The sequence below is a fragment of the Siniperca chuatsi genome, linkage group LG11 (assembly GCF_020085105.1).
Source record: "Siniperca chuatsi isolate FFG_IHB_CAS linkage group LG11, ASM2008510v1, whole genome shotgun sequence".
NCBI lineage: Eukaryota > Metazoa > Chordata > Actinopteri > Centrarchiformes > Sinipercidae > Siniperca > Siniperca chuatsi.
The window spans coordinates 17,476,114-17,494,673 of NC_058052.1; the positions used below are offsets into that span (position 1 = coordinate 17,476,114).

Here is an 18,560-nt window from a genome sequence, read left to right on the forward strand (position 1 = left end):
GAGAAACCTTGAACGGGCCAAGTCAAATACCACACACAACGGATTGGTTGTTTATGAGGGTGACAGCAAAGAAATAAATTAAAGCAACTGTTAAGAGGTTTTAATTATTTTAGCACTACTTTCAAGCTTGCCGCTTGCTTTGAACCTAATAGATACAAATTCAATCAACTTCCTAACACTAATATCTCCCACAGTTCAAACACATTAATCAGAGTACATTTATAGGCATGTCTAGAATGTCATACAAAACATCCAATTTTCACAGGGTTAACATTATTGTTGTGAGTATTCGCTCAGCTCACTCAGACATGTCGTCCCTGCACCAAGCCTAAATGAATATCTCATTAATTTAATTGCTTGCAAAATAGTTTGCACCTTTAAAATGGCTCTGGTTAAAGAGGATTTGATCACGGGGATGTGAAGGTTGATTGATAAGACTGTGGGTCACCACAAGTGTATCATATATCATCACACAGGCTTGTTTTTAGATTTCAGATTACTTTTGAGCATAAGAGACAAACAGGTCCTCACCTATGCACCAACACAAAATCTGTGAAACAACTTTTTGTTTGCTTCCATTCCCCCCAGTTCTCTTTAGCCATGTTTCCCCCACTTAACACTTTCCAATTTAGCCACTGACACTGTGGGTGGCATAGCTTGCTGCCTCCTTCTGCCAATGTACTTTCCCATGACCTCTTTCTTTTCCTTGATGGAGTTGTCCTTCGTCGTAAAGGCTGTTATGTGCAAGCCCATTTCCTTTTCTTGGTTCTCCTTCACTTCAATTTCCCAGTCGACTCTGCCTGCTGAACTAACCTGCTTCCCTTGAGTTACATTGTTACCCTGCTGACCCTTTTAACTGTTAGGTCTTTGCATTATTGTCAATTTTACCTTTACTCACTTTCAGAAATGTTCCATACTGTGACGGTGTTTTTAGTTCTACCGTGGTAAATTCAATGCTACAAATAATGTACTTGTTATTGACCATAGTATAAATAATATATTATTGTACTGGCCATTGTACCAGCCATGGTCCAAGTCACAAACACTGTACTATGGAACTGACAACTGTATACTGTCATGGTACAAAAAATGTACAATGATACAGCTGTGCAACAGTCAAATGATAGCACTATGTTCATATGCAGTAGATTTTGCAGTGGTACAATATCGATCAGTATATAAATGATACACAATGGTTCTCTACTTATATAGTAATACATGGTACAGTCATGTTACATGACAACTATGTTTATGTTTATCAAGTTGCTGTACCAGGTTATAATCACCTGGGGTCATTATTTCATACCTTGTGACACACATCAGTCTGTTGGCTTTTGTTTTGAAGTTTGTGCAAATTGATTTGGGCCAAAAGACTTTGAAGTATAATGCTTCTCATGTAATACATAAATGTTCCCTCTTTTATAAAGTCTGACATGACAATTTAACTCATTTAACATAGTTATTAAAATGTGAATCAGATAGGCTAATTTACTCCATAGTGAATAGGGCATCCTTACTAATGTAGGCTATAAGTTGGTGCATTACTGTAACAAACAGGTTAACTTACATTTGTCTTGATTGTTATTAATCACATCGCTTACCTGTATTTGTGCGCTAATGGCCGACAGATGTGGAGGATAACTGTTATCTGACTGGGCAAGAGCTAACTATAGAATCTGCTAACCAATCCATTTAATAGCTAGTTAAATCACAACTAGCAGTTAGTACCATCACGAAAGCAACGGACATTAACATTTACCACAGTGCAGACTAACGTTAACATCTACGACAGTTGTAAGCAAATTATAAATGAGCTAACTGTTAACTGTTAACTTAACGGTAGCTAAGATAACGCTAGCTTAACGTTTGCTATAAACTAGCGCAGTTAAAAAATGTTAGCTAACATTAGCCGCTAGCTAACAGCAGGTATTTCTATTTTTGTGAGGATAATCTGTTTAGAAAGAGCACTGTAAGTAAGCAAATCTTGATTTTGATGCTGATAAGATTAGGCAAGGTTGCATAGAGACATTCCTATGAAAAGGTGTCACAAGCAATGTAAAGTTAAGGCTAGGCTGAATATTATGAACCTAAAATACCTAAGGTTATGTTTTTAAGTCCTATTTGACTTCTACAAGACAAACCCTTTTCCACCCCTGAGATTGGTAAAAACGGCTGGACTCGACTGGTATGTAAATTATGTGTTTTCCCTTGTCATTACAGAACTGAAAAGGACCCAAGCAAGGTTAACACAGCTTTTCCATGTTCTAATAATACATCAAATATTGTTGCTTAAAGTTCAAACTATGATGATATGTCGCAAATATGATATGATAGCATGTTGACCAAATAAGAACCATATATTTTACATTCAGTGACCAGAAAAATAGAAACGTTATCACCGCATAATGTAATGCAACCGAGTGCAGTCCAGTTCATATAAATTCTAACTCTGTGAAGATTTAAGAAATGTGAAACTATGTAAGAAAGGTGATAATTTAACTTTATCGTAATTTGTGAGCCAATTTACCATACATTCATCATCATGTTCATGTTGCCTGGTCAGTCAATGACATTTTCACTGTATGAGGTGAAACAATTTAACAAATGGTGCGCTGAATGTGCTGCAGCCATCTTTCAGTGTTTGGAAAATACTAATTGCAGGTTTAAAATGTGTCTGTAAACAGGTTCTTAAGAGTATCAATAGTCATCATTTTGCAGGGGTGCTTGTTTGGCAATTTATTCATGTTCATTTTGAAGAACTAATGTATATTGCTAATTAAAACAAATCTTTAAATTGTTGTTTTTGCAGGCTACACAACTAGAAACTCCTACCCAGAACCAGCTTAAACATTAGGCCTACATGGTCAATCAGGGTAAATCTCAAGATTTTAAAAATCTGCAACAAGTTTGCATAATTAATGGCTTTCTTTATCTTTTCTTTGAAGCAAAATGATCTGGAACTAATGTCTCTTAGTTTCATAAATGATTACACATATACACACATTGACATTGAAGAACCTAAAAAAGTAGGCAAAGACCATATTTAAAATGCAATTCAACATACTGAAAGCCTCAATGATAGCAGCACACATCAAAAGTGTAAATGAGAATGTGTTTGCATGACTAAATTATGCTGGAGAAAACATCAAACGAAGTGGTGTGCAGATAGGTAGAAAATGTGCTATTGAGGCACATCTCAAAATGCACACTGTCATCAGTGTGAAGAGTACATTCTGCAAAACTGCAGTAAAAAGAACATACCTATGATTTTGCATGTCTTAGTCCATTTATGACAAATCACATATCACAGCTGCAGCCCATTTTGCAAAACATGCTGTAGTGTTTCAGGGTTTTGAATGTATTTTTCTGCCTTCCACGCAGCCATTTGTTTACATTTGTTTACATATGCAGACTCTAGAAACTTGCCTGAGTTTTGTAATCCATCACAGTAAACAGTCTGCATTCATTTTTGTTTGTTACATTATTAATTCAATTCAATTTTATTTATATAGTGCCAATTGAAAACAGAAGTTATCTCATTGCACTTTTCCTACAGAGCAGGTCTAGACCGTACTCTTAATAATGTGGCCATCAAACTCTTTAACTCCTCCCTCTAAGTGTCAGTCTATATGACCTTAAGTCACTAAACTGGACATTGCACCATTAACATACTCTGTTTTCAGTTTAAATTCCCTATTTATTGATATTTATTCATACTTCTATTACTGCTGTGCAATATCCACCGTCTCATAATCATCTTAATAAGCTACACTTGACAGTACATACACTACTACTTATTACTTATATTATTACATTGTATTATTATACTGTACATACTTATCAACCTATCAACCTCTAAATCCACTTTGGTACTTACACTTATTTTAGCTTTTATACTTATATCCACTTTGTACTTAATTTATCTTACCTGTATTATAGCGTATGATATTTTGATTTGCTTAGAACTTCTATTCCTGTGTGCACTGACTTGATAGTGAGCAGCTGTAAGAAAAGAGTTTCCCCTCAGGGATCAATAAAGTATTTCTGATTCTGAGACCCAACAAATCCCACCATGAGCAAGCACAGAAACCTCGGGCAGACTCAGGGTGGGTGGCCATCCGCCGTTGCCGGTTGGGGTGGGGGGGCAATATGCAAATTATTATTATGAGGTAATGCGGTCCAGACTTTTCAAATCAATCTGCACTTAAACTGCATTACCACATTACAATAATGGAACTTTGAAAATATTTGTTCACTTTAATGCATTACACAACTCAAGCAAAAAGTGGGGTGATTTCAATATCTGAAGAAATGAATGGAAAACTATGGATGCCAAGAAGAAAATTGTAGGAAAAACACACACACACACACACAAAAACGCATGTTCTTAGAAGAGAAAATGCTAACAGTAGGTTACTGTGCTGATATTTAAGTCAAAATGGATGTCACCCTACAATATTAAATAAAATGTACTGATTACAATGTGCTTGCTTGGATTGGACTGATTGACCCCCTTTGAAAGCTCAAATGGCTTCTGACAGCAGGCTACTGAATTCCTGAACAGGTTCATGAAATTAACTGTCAGTTAGTAGTTGAACCATTTAGTTCAACATCACCATAGTGAGCACATACTAAAGAGAAACAATTGCTCTGAAATCCCAACTGTGCACACTTTGTTTCAACAACAACCCCCCCCAAAAAAAAAATCTCCAGCTGCCTTCACCCAGTGCACATTATTTGGAAAATGCTTTCATTCCCCTTCTGGCTTCCTCCTCTCACTGCAATAAAATAAAATGAATGTATGGGAATCTATTAAGATGAGTGGAGTAGGCTTGACAGCACCTTTGTGCTGCAGATGTCACAGGCACTTACCTCCTCAAGGACATCGGCAAGCTTGCTCAGAATATCTTCCTGCAGGCCGTGGAATGTGGGGACGCTGCAGGAGACAGAAAATAAAGGGCTTTTAGATAGAACAATAATAATAATAATATTAATAATAATAATAAAATAAAACTTTATTTATAGAGCACTTATCAAAACAAAGTACAAAGTGCTTCACAACAAGAGAAATAAAATACCACAGTGAATGATGAGATATAAAGAAATAAAATACACAAAAGCAATAAAATAAACAGTAAAATAAACAGCCAGTTCAGGTAAAATCAGGATATACTTTCAAATAAAAATGTGTTTTGAGACGAAGACACCTACTCAGACAACCTAATTTCTTCGGGCAAGTTGTTCCAGAGCCTCGGTGCCCTGATAGCAAAAGCTCTGTCCCCCTTAGTTTTCATCCTGGACTCAGGAACAGACAGGCAACCCCTGCCCGAAGATCTCAAACTACGTGAAGGTTCATAAGGCATTACAAGTTCTAAAAAATAATCTGGGGCCAGGCCATGAAGAGCCTTAAAAGTAATCAACAAGATCTTAAAATCAATCCTAAAACAAACAGGGAGCCAATGTAAAGAGGCTAAAACAGGTGTTATGTGGTCGTACTTCGTGGTCCTGGTTAACAGCCTAGCAGCTGAGTTGAGTTGAGTTGAGCTGAGTGAATAGATTCATACATATTACTATATTACTTGTTAAGTCTTTTGTGGTCGTCAGGTTAAAAAAAACGTGTAGCTGGCAGCTTAGTATATGCATTGGCTTTGAAACAATTGACCAGAATTGAAGAAGACCTGTGATCTGAAGTGAACAAAATAAATATAGGCAACAGGATCACATAAAAATCAATATTATGCTATAGGAGTTGGCCTACTGTATTACAGTATGTGTATATAAATATTTCAGCATAAACTGGGCAACATGTCTAGTTACACTGCAGGGCATCAGATCCTAAGGTTGAATACACCATTATGAGGCTCTAATGTTTGTTCCGTTTGCTTCCTGGCAGCCTCATGGAACGCTATCTGCCTGTTATCAAGCCTACTAAATAAAACCGGCCCAATGTTTATCAAGGAGGAGAGAAAATACCCTGTGTTAGTGAACAAAGGACTTATCTCCCCCTATCATCACTCTCTCTCTCTCTCTCTCTCTCTCTCTCTCTCTGTTTCTCCATCTCTCTCCCACCTCATTTTCCGTGCTTTATTACAGTAATCTGAACCATCTTGTCCTGGCCCCCAACCCAGGCCTCAGCCACTGTGCTGATCCTTGTATAGTTGCTTCCTCGACAGAAGCCCTAGCTAATCAGCTAGGCAGTGAACGGATGACCCTGCTCTACATGAAACATATGGAGTTTCAATCCCTTGAGCTGTGAAGCTGTTGACACAAACAAAAAGCCTCTGTTGTAGTAAATTTCTGATCAAACAGCTTAATTGTGTTACATCAAATTAATTAATTATACAAGGCCAATGGGGAAGTGCGGTTTCATGAATGTGGTCTTTTTGATCATTTTAAACATTCTAACATCATTACACTTATGGCACTGTGCGATTGTGAGTAAAGCGTAAGATAGCCTTTAACAATTTCTATGGTGATCTTGCAAACACCTAGAAAAACTAGCACTTGTTTGATGAAGGGGTTTGATTAATGCTTTCCCATGCTAATTTCCCATGCCTTTTTGCAAATCATTAGGCACATGGCTGTTTGCTTTTACTCTATGCCTTATTGCTAGACTTTTATCTAAAGTGGAAGGGGGCAGAGGGTTGAGTAAAAGCCCACCAACCTTATAAATATCAATTCACAGCAATACCCATTTTGTAAACCTTAGTTATGTTTGTCAGTTCATTAGATGCTACCTTTGCAATAAAAAAAGTCATTGTGGGATTTCTCTGTCAGTTTTTCATCTGTGTTCTTCCTCCACAACTTGTGAGTGCAAATATATAATTTCAAAGCAGTTAAGGAGTGGGTAGAGGACTCACAGGGACCAGCATGTGTTTGTTCTTATGCTTAAACTACAGCTCTTTTATTAGATCTGCTTCTAGGAAGCACAACAGCAATCTAATTATCTACATATGGCGAAACACCCCCCCCCCCACCACTTTATAAACTGTGAGCCTAAACCAAGCAATACATACATCTATCAAATATTTACATATAGGTTGGACTGTTACGCAACAGTCGCTGAGAGGCAAGAGCTACCATACAGTACATGCTTGTACACTCAGTAAAGAGATAGAAGTGTCTTGTCTTTTTTTTATTTAAAGCCATTACTAAAATAGCTTCAGTCTTAGACATGAAAGTAAGATTAATGGTGTATTTTTTATCTGGTTGGAAATATATTTTTGGTACTGTCCAGTATCTCTTAAAGTCTTCCTTCGTGGTGTAAGGGTTCTGTAGATACAGCAAGGGTTGAAGTGGCTTTCTTGTGACTGACCTGCAAATGTCAGACTGTTATACTATCCAGGGAGATTTTTCTCACCAGAAAAACGACAGCATTTGTCATTATGGTTTAAAACAACCTACGTTTTTATTTCCCTAATTTGCCATATCTTGCGTGATAATCCCCTTTTAGTAGCAAAGGCAGAAGCAGTGCGATATTGTTATACTGCTACAAAAGTCTTACAAAAGGGCCAGTATACTCTGTCAGAAATCAGATGGTCAAATAGTTGCAGAAACCCCCTCCCCCTACACCTTTCCGAAGTGGGATTAGGGGGGGACTGTGTCTGACCATTTCTGTAACTTTTGACAATCTGACATTCATGCCCTGAATAGCCAGCTGTGCAGAGGTGAGAAAGGACGCAGGGTTTGAAATTCTCTCTCTCTCTTTGTGGCACTTTTCATGTGACTATCCGAGTGCAACATTATGGATGCCCTGCTGCAGAGACTGTCTGAAATGTGCAGCATTATCCCCTTATTTAAACGATATTGCATCTCCAGTCTATGACGGCCTTCCAGTGTTGCAGTTCGGAGCATTTATTAACACTTTTGATTTCCAATGGGTCGGACAACACATTGAATGAACTAGTTCTGATCGAGTAGACCCTGGCCCTTAGGTCTGAGGGAAGAGATGAAAGTGAATGACTGGGTGTACAAAGGGTGCTATGCAAAGGGACTGCCTCCTGTCTACAACAAACAGTAAACATTGGTATCTTTTAACCATGTCTGTGATCTTTCCCTGTCCTTAACAAAGTATACCCAAACATAAAATCTGTTGTTTTGAAAGGTATTGACATACAGCCTATTTTGTAGTTTAGGTATGAGGATTTGCTGGAAATGTCTAGTGAAAAGCTGGTTTCCTATGTGCTATATCCAGCCGCATGCCTTGAAACAACCCTGAAAAAATAGTGTCAGAGTCTGATCATGATCACAGTGATTCATGAGGTTTTGTTCAGTAGAAATGACCCTAGGTAGAGAGTGCACTTTTATGATTTGGGAACTTTAACGTAAATACAGTGGAGCACACATGTGCGAGGAATAGAGAAGACATAGGAGCAATTTCTAACATCGGCCCAGAAACAAAGTCATGTGAAAATGGAGTGGCAGTGGCACATGTAATATAGGGAAGATGTGACATAATTTTCAAAATTGGCTTAATGAAGACCAAAGTGGATGACCGAAAAAGAGGAAAGTTGAACATAGACAGGGGATGCGATTTATACTGTAATTACATCTCATGTATCTTGATCAGTGTACACTGCTTTCCCACTGGCTTTTGATGAGTTGTTCTTTTATCCTATACTCCATGCAGGCCAAAAAAGAGGCCTTTTAAGTGATAATAGGCTTCTCTATAGATAAGTGGTTAGGGCAGAGGGCTCTCTGATATAGATAGGGACATTAAAGAAAGATGATAGAGGTACATGGTATTTTTCCAGTAGGATGAATGACACCTTCAGTAACGCACCAGAAATTAATGTTGAATTATACAATTTATTGGCAAAAATGAGGAGTAAGGAATCTTCTGAGAAACAGCTCACACATATTCTCCTGAATTCATTTAGTTAATTCATTCATTACATTCCAGATCAAAGCCCTATTCAGGCCAATTGTCTGTCATTGTGGGACAATTTAGCCTGGTTCCTCACCTTTTCAGAAACTCCATATATTCTGTGTGCTTGATGAGACCCGTCCTCATCATGATCGTCTGAAAACATTGTCGGTCGATGGCCCACAGCTTCACATTTGTTAGAGCTGGAAAGAAGAATACACATAAGCAATGTCATGAAAGACAGTTTTCACCCTCAGGTAATCACAATAATAACAGTTTTATGCTTTGTGCATATACAGTGTGAATATAGTGAATATCATATGCACTTTAAAGCATTTGATACTGAACTTGAAATTTGAGAAGAATCATAGTTGTGTCATGGCATGTGTGAATGAATTTAAACTAAAACCCTACTGAAATCTCTGTTCAGAGAGTGAGGTAGAGAGGTGAGAATCTGTGAACCTTTAGATACTCTTTTAGTTGCAATAACTGTCATCCAAATGTTTTCTCTACCTGCTGATCAGCCCTGCAGAGCAAATAGGAGGTATTCTGGACAATTACTCTTTACACAGCAGCTGGAGTTAATTGGTATTTTTGGAATACCTTGCATGGATGGCTTGCTTCAAGTCATGCTACAGCATTTTAATTGGGTTTGAGGTCAGGAATCTGACTTAACTATGCCAACGTTGTTGTTTTTTTTAGTTAAAGCCCTTGAGTTACTGATTGCTCTTTGTGTTAAGAGCAATTATCAAACTGTGTAACAAAAGTTATGTTAAGTTTCAAATCACAAACAGCTACCCTGATATTCTTCTGTACAATTTCCTGGAACAATTTGGAAATAATTGTTCCTTCAATGATTGCAATCTGCGCTGCCCCCGAGGCACCGACTCCAAACAATAATACTGTCTATACATGGAATGGATTGAGGTTAAAGTGTTGGTATGCAGAGTTTTTCTTTTTTTCGTTTAAATATAGCAATCTTTGCAGAATACCCTTCAAAGAGCAGAAATAGTGCTAGCTAAATCTCTTCCACTGTTTTCATTTTTATGCCTGACTGTTGATTGATGGAGGCCTGGGTCTTTCAAAATTCCTTTTCTTGCCATTTTTAATGTTTCAAACCTCAACAGCTCTTTCTCTGGGGTCCTCTGTAGTCACTTTTGATCAGAATATATTATTTAGATCGCTGTTGTGAAGAGCAGACTCTGTTGGAACCAGGCCATGTGGGTTTTAATCAGAGCAATGGACCTCTAACCCAAACCTGAATGTCATTATATCTCCACCAATTGGGTTGCTGGGGCAGAAACTTAACAAAACATGGCAAAACCTCATATTTCATCCAGCTGAGCCATATTGTATAGTGACTTCCAGAAGTCAGTGCTTCACTTTGGTAATAGCAGTTTGTGGTAATTAATTAACAACTTTGGTGTTTCTCAATTGTATCATTATCTTCTGCAAGAGAGACTCTTGTTTCAATTTAAGTGTTTCAATTGTGCAGTTGTACAGTAGACTGTGAGGAGTAATAAGAAAGAAGATAGAGAGAATCCACAGTCTGACCCCAAAACAAATCTGGAGATCCCCAGGGAGCCCCATGGCCACAGGGACATGTAGTAATATTAGAAAAAAACCCATCAGATAAGAGTCAGTCTACTTGGTATTTTGTCTGAGTGTGTATGTCTCTTGCTAGAGCTTTTCACTCTATCTCATCTTCCCAGTGTGACACTTCTTAACAGAGTTTTAAAGATAAAATTGAGTTTTGTATTTACTGATTATAGGAAAATTATTTTTCGCTCGTTGTCCTTAACAGTGAAGTCACAGTGCATGCTTAGCTACAGAACAGCACCCCTGCAGCTGATGGGGAATCAGTGTGTCACTTTAGGAGGATGAATGCTGGGCCTGCAGTTTAATGGGCATTCTTTAATAGCGTATATTTGATACTGCTACACTTAATAAATCTGATGGTCACTCACACACACACAGCACACCAACTTTTGTTTAGCTATTCTTGTGAGTACAGAGGATTACCTTATAAAAGTTTAAGATTTTACAATTTTTAGAATTACTTTTAGGGAAGGATAATGGCTAATGTAGACAACTGACCAGTTGAGGGTTAAGGTTAGAGTTGAATTGTTGTCTGTGATAACCTGGCAAATATTAGTAATTTTTAATATTGCTCCATGAGCACACATACACACAAAAATGTACACTTGTGCTAACACACAAACTCATATACTTAAGGTTTTTATGTACATATTTACATACAGTACATGCGTGCAAGTGAGTGAGCACACCCCCACAGACACCACAAATCTTTCTCTGCAGACCAAGAGTTTGGCAGCACTTCAAAATAGGGCCAAACCACAGGAGAAATGCCCTCATTACGCAGCCTGACACTGTTTTTAGTTATAGAGACTTTCTTGGAGCCCAAACCACACGGCATGACATAAAAATGTATACAGACACAGATGTGTGGATACACAGATATGCAGACATCCTTTACAAGCACACACAAACATCAGATACACACAGAGATACACATTGAGGATGCACATACACACAGATGCACATAAGTATGTCTTCTTAGATATAAATACACATATGCTGCTGTGTGTACATACACATAACCATGCACACGCGTACAAATAAACATTTTATTTTTACAAGTAACACGCACTGTAAAAATGTAAAATTATACACTATGAAATACTGTTGGCACAAAGGATTGTAACACTGCTGCCAAACACACATGTTCCACAATATTTCTCCTCCTTGCAAGCTTTCCAAAGGCATTATTTTCAATTATTTTTTTAACTATAGTGTATCTGGATCTAGTTATGTCTTATGTAATCTAAAGGTTATTTCTGTAGGGGTGAGGTGGACAAATTACTCCAAGGTAGACTGCAGACCCAGTAAACCTAGTATATGTTGATAGGTCTAGAGAGAAATTATTAGAGTAGCCTTCTAATTTGACCCCGAAGCAACAAGAGTGGAAGGTTAGACATCCTTGCCCACTATGCAGTGTGCAATGGCAGAAAGTGGGCGTATGGGGCACTGGGAAATAAGATATGTAGGGAGCCTGCAGCGCACCGCAGTAGGTAAACGTATTATTTGGAGTCTTGACTAAATTGCAGTGAGACTCAGGGAGCTAGTTATCCTGTAGTGATGGCGCGATGAATGTCTTAATACTCATGGGATGCCGCCCATTAGCTTCATAGCTTTCTGGATACACATAACACCCCAGGCAGTGCTGTAGAGATGCAAGGATGTTGTCTGTGAAAGGTTTTGAGGAATTGGGCAGTGTGTTGTTCCAGTGGGATGATCATTTGGGCTTCAACAGCCATGTAATGGTGGACTGTAAATGCATGCAACATTAAACCCACAAGTGTATACTGTATATACATGGGGTACACAAAAAACAGGAACACCTGTGAATTTATTGCAATTATTGCATTGCAGAGTGTCGAAGTATTTGATGCACGTCAATTAACGCTCATAGCACACATGCCGTCATGCAGACAGAGGAGGTAGTTAAGATACAGTAGGATGTGCCAGTCTGGTGATCAAATGTGACAAAATTGCTGCTTTTGTGAAAAATTGGCTCTCGTCGACACTGTGAAAGTGGCCTCTTTACGTGCACCACCCTGCGGCCACCAGAGTGGGCTTACATTGAAGATAACGGGTGCGGGTGTTTTGATGCGTGTTATATACAGCCGTGTGTTGTGCTTTATTGTTCATTACATCGCAAATATCACATTATGATAGTTCAAACATCAAAATTGCTGCTTTTTTTTTACTTTATGTGCATGTAAAGTGTTAATTGACATCAATCTGTATTATAAATTTTCCACTCTAAATTAAATCTGGAGTGTGGAACTTTTGTCTCCCCATTCTGGCAGTGAGAGTAATTACACAAATACTGTCGACACATGCTTATGATGTATGCCTACAGTGAGCTCGCCACAGGCTCGTGTTCAAAATACAGAGACATTTCCACAGTTCTAAGACAATAATCCAGTATTTAGGTAGTAAATGTAATAGCTACATAGCCTACTCCAAATATTTTATCAAGCTGTCCAAGAGCAGTAACGTGACATCTGTGTCTGCCCTCAGTCCCTTCTCTCAGTGCTCTCCAAGGAAAAGCTAAAGCTACACCAGTGGTTATCCGGGTTTGTCCTCACCATCACCTACTTTCTTTTTTAGAGAGTAATCCTTCCTCTGAATGCCAAGTTTCTTTTTTATCTGGAGCATCAGAAACTTTTCTTGGACTCTTCTTAGGTTTCACTCCTAGTTGCTGTAGCTTACTCCATCGCTACGGTTGCTCCAGAGCCATGTAGAGAGAGTTGCGTCATCTCTGTTCAATTTCAATTCAAGTGGCTTTATTGGCACGACTGCATGCAATACAACATTGCAAAAACATATTAACACAAACTATGCAATCATAATAAACAAAATACACAATAAACAATGCTCAATAATAAACATTCTCTCCAATTGACCTTTTTTTTTTTTTTACAGCAATGGCGGATTGCAGAGCTCTCTACATGACTCTGGATTGCTCCCTGCTTCTGCTCTGGCAAACCAATCATTCCTGATTGGCATAAAACGCATAATTTCCAGTGTGCCAGCACGGGAATGTCGCCACAGACGCCAGATTAAAAAATTCTGTATACTGCAAAATACAGAGAGATTTACTTGGCGGTGATAGGCTTAATTAGCATTGTGTGAACACGTTTGGCAAGGGCTTGAATGTAACGGACGTTCATTTATATTTAAAAGTCCCGCACTCGAGCTTTAAACTCATTCTAATCTCAATATGCACCCTGCTGATGACTGTTTCACACCTATTTTCTCTTTGCCCCTGAAAGCTCCTCTAAATTGAACGTAATCCCCCCTCAGAATAATGGACGGCTATTCATAGCCATGCTGAGCACGTTATCATTATCAATTTCTTGTGCGCCTCCTTTCCTTCCTTCTCCTTGATGCAGTGATTTTAATCCCTCACCCTTCAATTTTTCCAAATTATTTGCAAAAATAGAATAGTGTTGATTGTGAATACTGCCAAAAATAGACAACTAGCTCCCTTTGCATGCCTGGCCCCAAAAGAGAGGATCTGTGTTTAAGCGTGAGAGATAATACAAATATGGATGTCGCCAACAAGATAGAATGCAGGACAAGGCATGTATGCAGTGGAAGGAGTCACTCATTCATTTGGCTCAGTCATAATTGTAACTTAATTTCAGCCTAGGGAATTATGCAAATGCTCCATGTGTGTTTGTTCTTGTAATCAAATTTTTGCTCATTAAATTATATAAATATAGGGTGAGATCAACAACATTTTTTCTCTGTACTCTGGTTTTGACAGTTTACATCCAGACAGCGTGGGGTTTGGAAACATCAAAACGTGTGCGTTACTGTGACTGTAATCTTGATTTCTGTTGTGAGTGCAATAAGTTTTAATGGGGTTTATAATGACTCAAAACAGCCTACATCTGGCCCATGATGATTCAGCTGAAGTATAAAGCATCTGCCATTTGCACTGCAGAAAACCCACATTCAAAAGCACCACAGGGCTACATGAAAGTGGTACTTAAATAAAGATTAGGCCAGAGTCTCAAGCAGTGAAGTGTACAAGGAAACTTGTACACTTTGATGACAAGAAATATATTTGTTAGTAACATCTAACTATAAAGGATGGAATCTCTATCTGTCTTTCTTTCTTTCTGTATGTCTGTCCTTCGATTTTCTCGACAACCATTTGTCCGATCGATTTCACACTTGGCAGATGTATTGCTGAGGACCCAAGGCAAGGCAAGTTTATTTGTATAGCGCAGTTCAACAACAAGTCAATTCAAAGTGCTTTACATAAAAGCAACATAGGGCAATGTAAAAAGACATTTAAATGCAAAGAGTTAAATAGAAAATAAAACAACTATAAGGGAAGGAATTTCTGTCTGTCTGTGTGTATATGTGTGTGTTTGACTGTCCTTCGCATATCTCAAGAACTGTTCATCTGATCGACGTTACACTTGGCGGGTGTATTGCTGAGAACCCAAGGGAGTGTAAAGTCAGTCGGATGAGCGGTTCTCGAGAACGCTGCAAGCAGCAATACCGGGAGCCAAGCAATTGGCCTGTTCCAAACGGGCATGCACTCGGAATGGCCACGCCCCAAACGGGCACTGCACTAGTAGTATTAACACAGTATAATGCGCTGGTCAATGTACATCACTGTGTATACATTATTTGACAGTAAAACAGTTCTAAAATATGCTTCCTCTCTTTCTCTCCATGTTCATCTAATAGATGCAGGGAAATCTGCATTTATTATCTGCCCACTGCTGTGCCTGTAGATACATTTTCTAGAGGAAAAAAAAATAAGATCATCACAGATGACAGATATGTATTTTGACACAATACTGCAAAGTCTTCAGTTGTGATTTCTGTTCATCTTCCTCTCCCACTTTTACAACGTTACCATGCAGGTAATCAAATCATTGTCACACAGCAAAGAAAATGTGTTAAAAAACCTTGGAAATATAATAATAATAATAATAATAAAACTTTATTTATAGAGCACTTATCAAAACAAAGTACAAAGTGCTTCACAACAAGAAAAATAAAATAACAGTGAATGACGAAATATAAAGAAATAAAACACATGAAATACAGAAAAGCAATAAAATAAACAGTAAAATAAACAGCCAGTTCACGTAAAATCAGGATATGCTTTCAGATAAAAATGTGTTTTGAGACGAGATTTAAACGAAGACACTGACTCAGACAATCTAATTTCTTCGGGCAAGTTGTTCCAGAGCCTCGGGGCCCTGATAGCAAAAGCTCTGTCCCCCTTAGTTTTCATCCTGGACTCAGGAACAGACAGGAGACCCCTGCCCGAAGATCTCAAACTACGTGAAGGTTCATAAGGGATTACAAGGTCTAAAATATAATCTGGGGCCAGGCCATGAAGAGCCTTAAAAGTAATCAACAAGATCTTAAAATCAATCCTAAAACCAACAGGGAGCCAGTGTAAAGAGGCTAAAACAGGTGTTATGTGGTCATACTTCTTGGTCCTGGTTGCCAGCCTAGCAGCTGAGTTTTGTACAGTCTGCAGTCGTGTCAGAGCTTTTTGATTAAGACAAGTGAACAGGCTGTTACAATAATCAAGGCGTGAGGAGATAAAAGCATGCACAACAGTTTCTGCATCACTAAGATTTAAAATAGATCGTATTTTTGCAATGTTTCTGAGGTGATAGAAGCATGATTGGACAAGCTTAGTGATATGTTGCTCAAAACATAAATTGCTATCAAACAGGACACCAAGATTTCGTGCAACAGGCTTGATATGTTGTGACAGGTTACCAGAGGATGGCAGTATTTGTTTAGTGATGTGTTGGGGCCCAATAACAAGGATTTCAGTTTTATTTGAGTTGAGCTGAAGAAAATTTATCGACATCCAATTTTTATGTCAGACAGGCAGTCCTGCAGAGAACTCAGCATACTAAGGTCAGTGGGCTTGACAGGGAGGTACAACTGTGTGTCATCCGCATAACAATGAAAAGAAATACCATGTCTGCGGATTACATCACCCAAGGGAAGCATGTATAAGGAGAACAATATTGGTCCCAGAATTGAACCTTGAGGCACACCATACTTGATATGGGAAAAGGATGACTTGAAGTTATTAATGCTAACACAGAATTTCCTATTGGACAGGTAAGATGCGAACCAGTCTAGTGCAGTTCCAGATATGCCCACCCAGTGCCTCAGTCTGTCTAAAAGAATGCCATGATCAATTGTATCAAAGGCAGCACTTATGTCCAACAGCACAAGAATTGAACACATGCCTGCATCTGCAATCATTAAAAGGTCATTAGTGACTTTGAGAAGGGCTGTCTCAGTGCTGTGGTGTTGACGAAAGCCAGGTTGGAACTTTTCAAAGGTATTATTGTTTTCCACAGCAGCAAGGAGCTGCTTAGATACAAGTTTTTCGAGAATCTTCGAAATAAAAGGCAATTTGGATATTGGGCAGTAGTTATCCAGGAGGGTGGGATCAAGCCCAGGTTTTTAAGACTGGCTGGACACAAGCTGTTTTAAAGAAATCAGGGACGCAGCCAGTAGACAGCGAGCTGTTAAAAATAATTTGTAAAAGGGGCGCAATACAATCCATAACTTCCAATAGAAACCTAGTTGGGATTTTGTCCAGAGGGCTGGAGGATACTCTCATAAGAGACATGATGTCTGCGAGTTCGGGCAGAGTAACAGCAGAAAAATTGCTCAAAGAATCCCTGAGCGGGTGATCCACATCTAAAAAGGCAGGATTGGGGTGATATCAGATCTTATTAACTCCACCTTACCAGCAAAGTGCAAAAGAAACTTTTCACAATCAGCATCACACTCAGCAGGGGCACAAGGAGAGGCAGGGTTAACTAACTGATCCACAGTCTTAAACAGGAATCTGGGGTTGTGCTGATGGGCAGAGATAAGTGCAGAGAAATGGCATGTTCTTGCATCCTTCACCATCCTATTATAAAGGCGTAATAACTCTTTCATGGCCACAAAGTGGACCTGGAGACGTGATTTCTTCCATCTGCGTTCTGCTCTTCTGCAATTCTTTTTACAGCTTCAATACTGTCATTTAACCATGGCTGTTTTCTAGTCTTTGAGTTTTGTCTATTTTTAAGAGGAGCTATGAGATCTAAGGTTGAAGAACACTGGTAGTTAAAATAATCAACCAAATCGTTGGTGTTGGAGGAATCGGGAAACACACTGCCCGGAGGATTGAACCGTGTACAGAATTTTAAGGCACTATGCTCATTAAGGACGCGTGTGTACTTAGAGCGGGATAAGACAGAACTGGTAGCCTCTAATTCACAATTGAAAACAATGCATAGGTGATCAGATACAAACATGTCCCTGGTTTCCACAGATGGGGTTTTCAGGCCCAAAGTAAAGACTAGGTCTAAGGTGTGGCCATGGGAATGAGTTTGGCCAGACACATGTTGTTGTAAGTTGAAAGAGTTAGTGATATTTAAAAAATCAGCAGCAAGGGCATTAGAGGAGTCATCAACGTGAATATTAAAGTCACCACAAAGAACAATTCTATCATAATTTAACACAAGACTGGATAAAAACTCAGGGAGTTCCAACAAGAAGGAGCCAGCTGGTTTAGGGGGGCGATATATAATAGCAAATATGACTGGGAGGGGGCCACCAAGTTTAAACATGAGCACTTCAAAGGAGGAAAAATCATTGCAAGCTATGAGGTCACACTTAAAATGCTTCCTATAGACAGTAACAAGGCCCCCACCTCGACCACAGACCCTAGGGCAACTAAAGCAGTCATAATCAGGAGGGCACAATTCAGCCAGCTGACTGTGATCACCAGGATGTAGCCAGGATTCAGTTAAAAACATAAAGTCTAACTCAGTGGAAGAGATAAAGTCATTTAAAATAAACGTTTTGTTAGAGAGGGATCTTACATTCAGGAGAGCCATCTTAAAAAGTCTGTGCTGGTTCAGATTTGATGTTGAGACTGGAGGTCGGGTTCTGGCCCGGATCTTTATTAAGTTATTATTGTCGCTGTGTCGGTTGTGTCTGTTTCGCACTAAGGACCTGTCCGAAATTACCACAGGAATGTTAAAGGTGGCACTAGAGGCAGCCGGGCTCCAGATAGCAGCACTATGATCAGTCCACAAGGGGG

The 18,560-nt window shown here is 38.9% G+C and overlaps 1 protein-coding gene across 3 annotated transcripts in view; it reads right to left on the reverse strand.

The window, feature by feature from the left end:
• The window catches only part of LOC122884081 (cGMP-dependent protein kinase 1-like), an 87,685-nt gene that overhangs the window by 24,589 nt on the left and 44,536 nt on the right, over positions 1 to 18,560 (reverse strand). For 2 of the 3 annotated variants that reach the window (XM_044213476.1, XM_044213475.1), the window contains exons 4-5: positions 8,964 to 9,069; positions 4,873 to 4,936 (exon numbers count right to left, since the gene is read on the reverse strand). In XM_044213476.1, the coding sequence (XP_044069411.1) occupies positions 4,873 to 4,936; positions 8,964 to 9,069 (170 nt within the window). Of the gene's footprint in view, positions 1 to 1,601; positions 1,622 to 4,872; positions 4,937 to 8,963; positions 9,070 to 18,560 lie in introns of those variants that run through there. The other variant, XM_044213478.1, reaches the window with a different exon arrangement.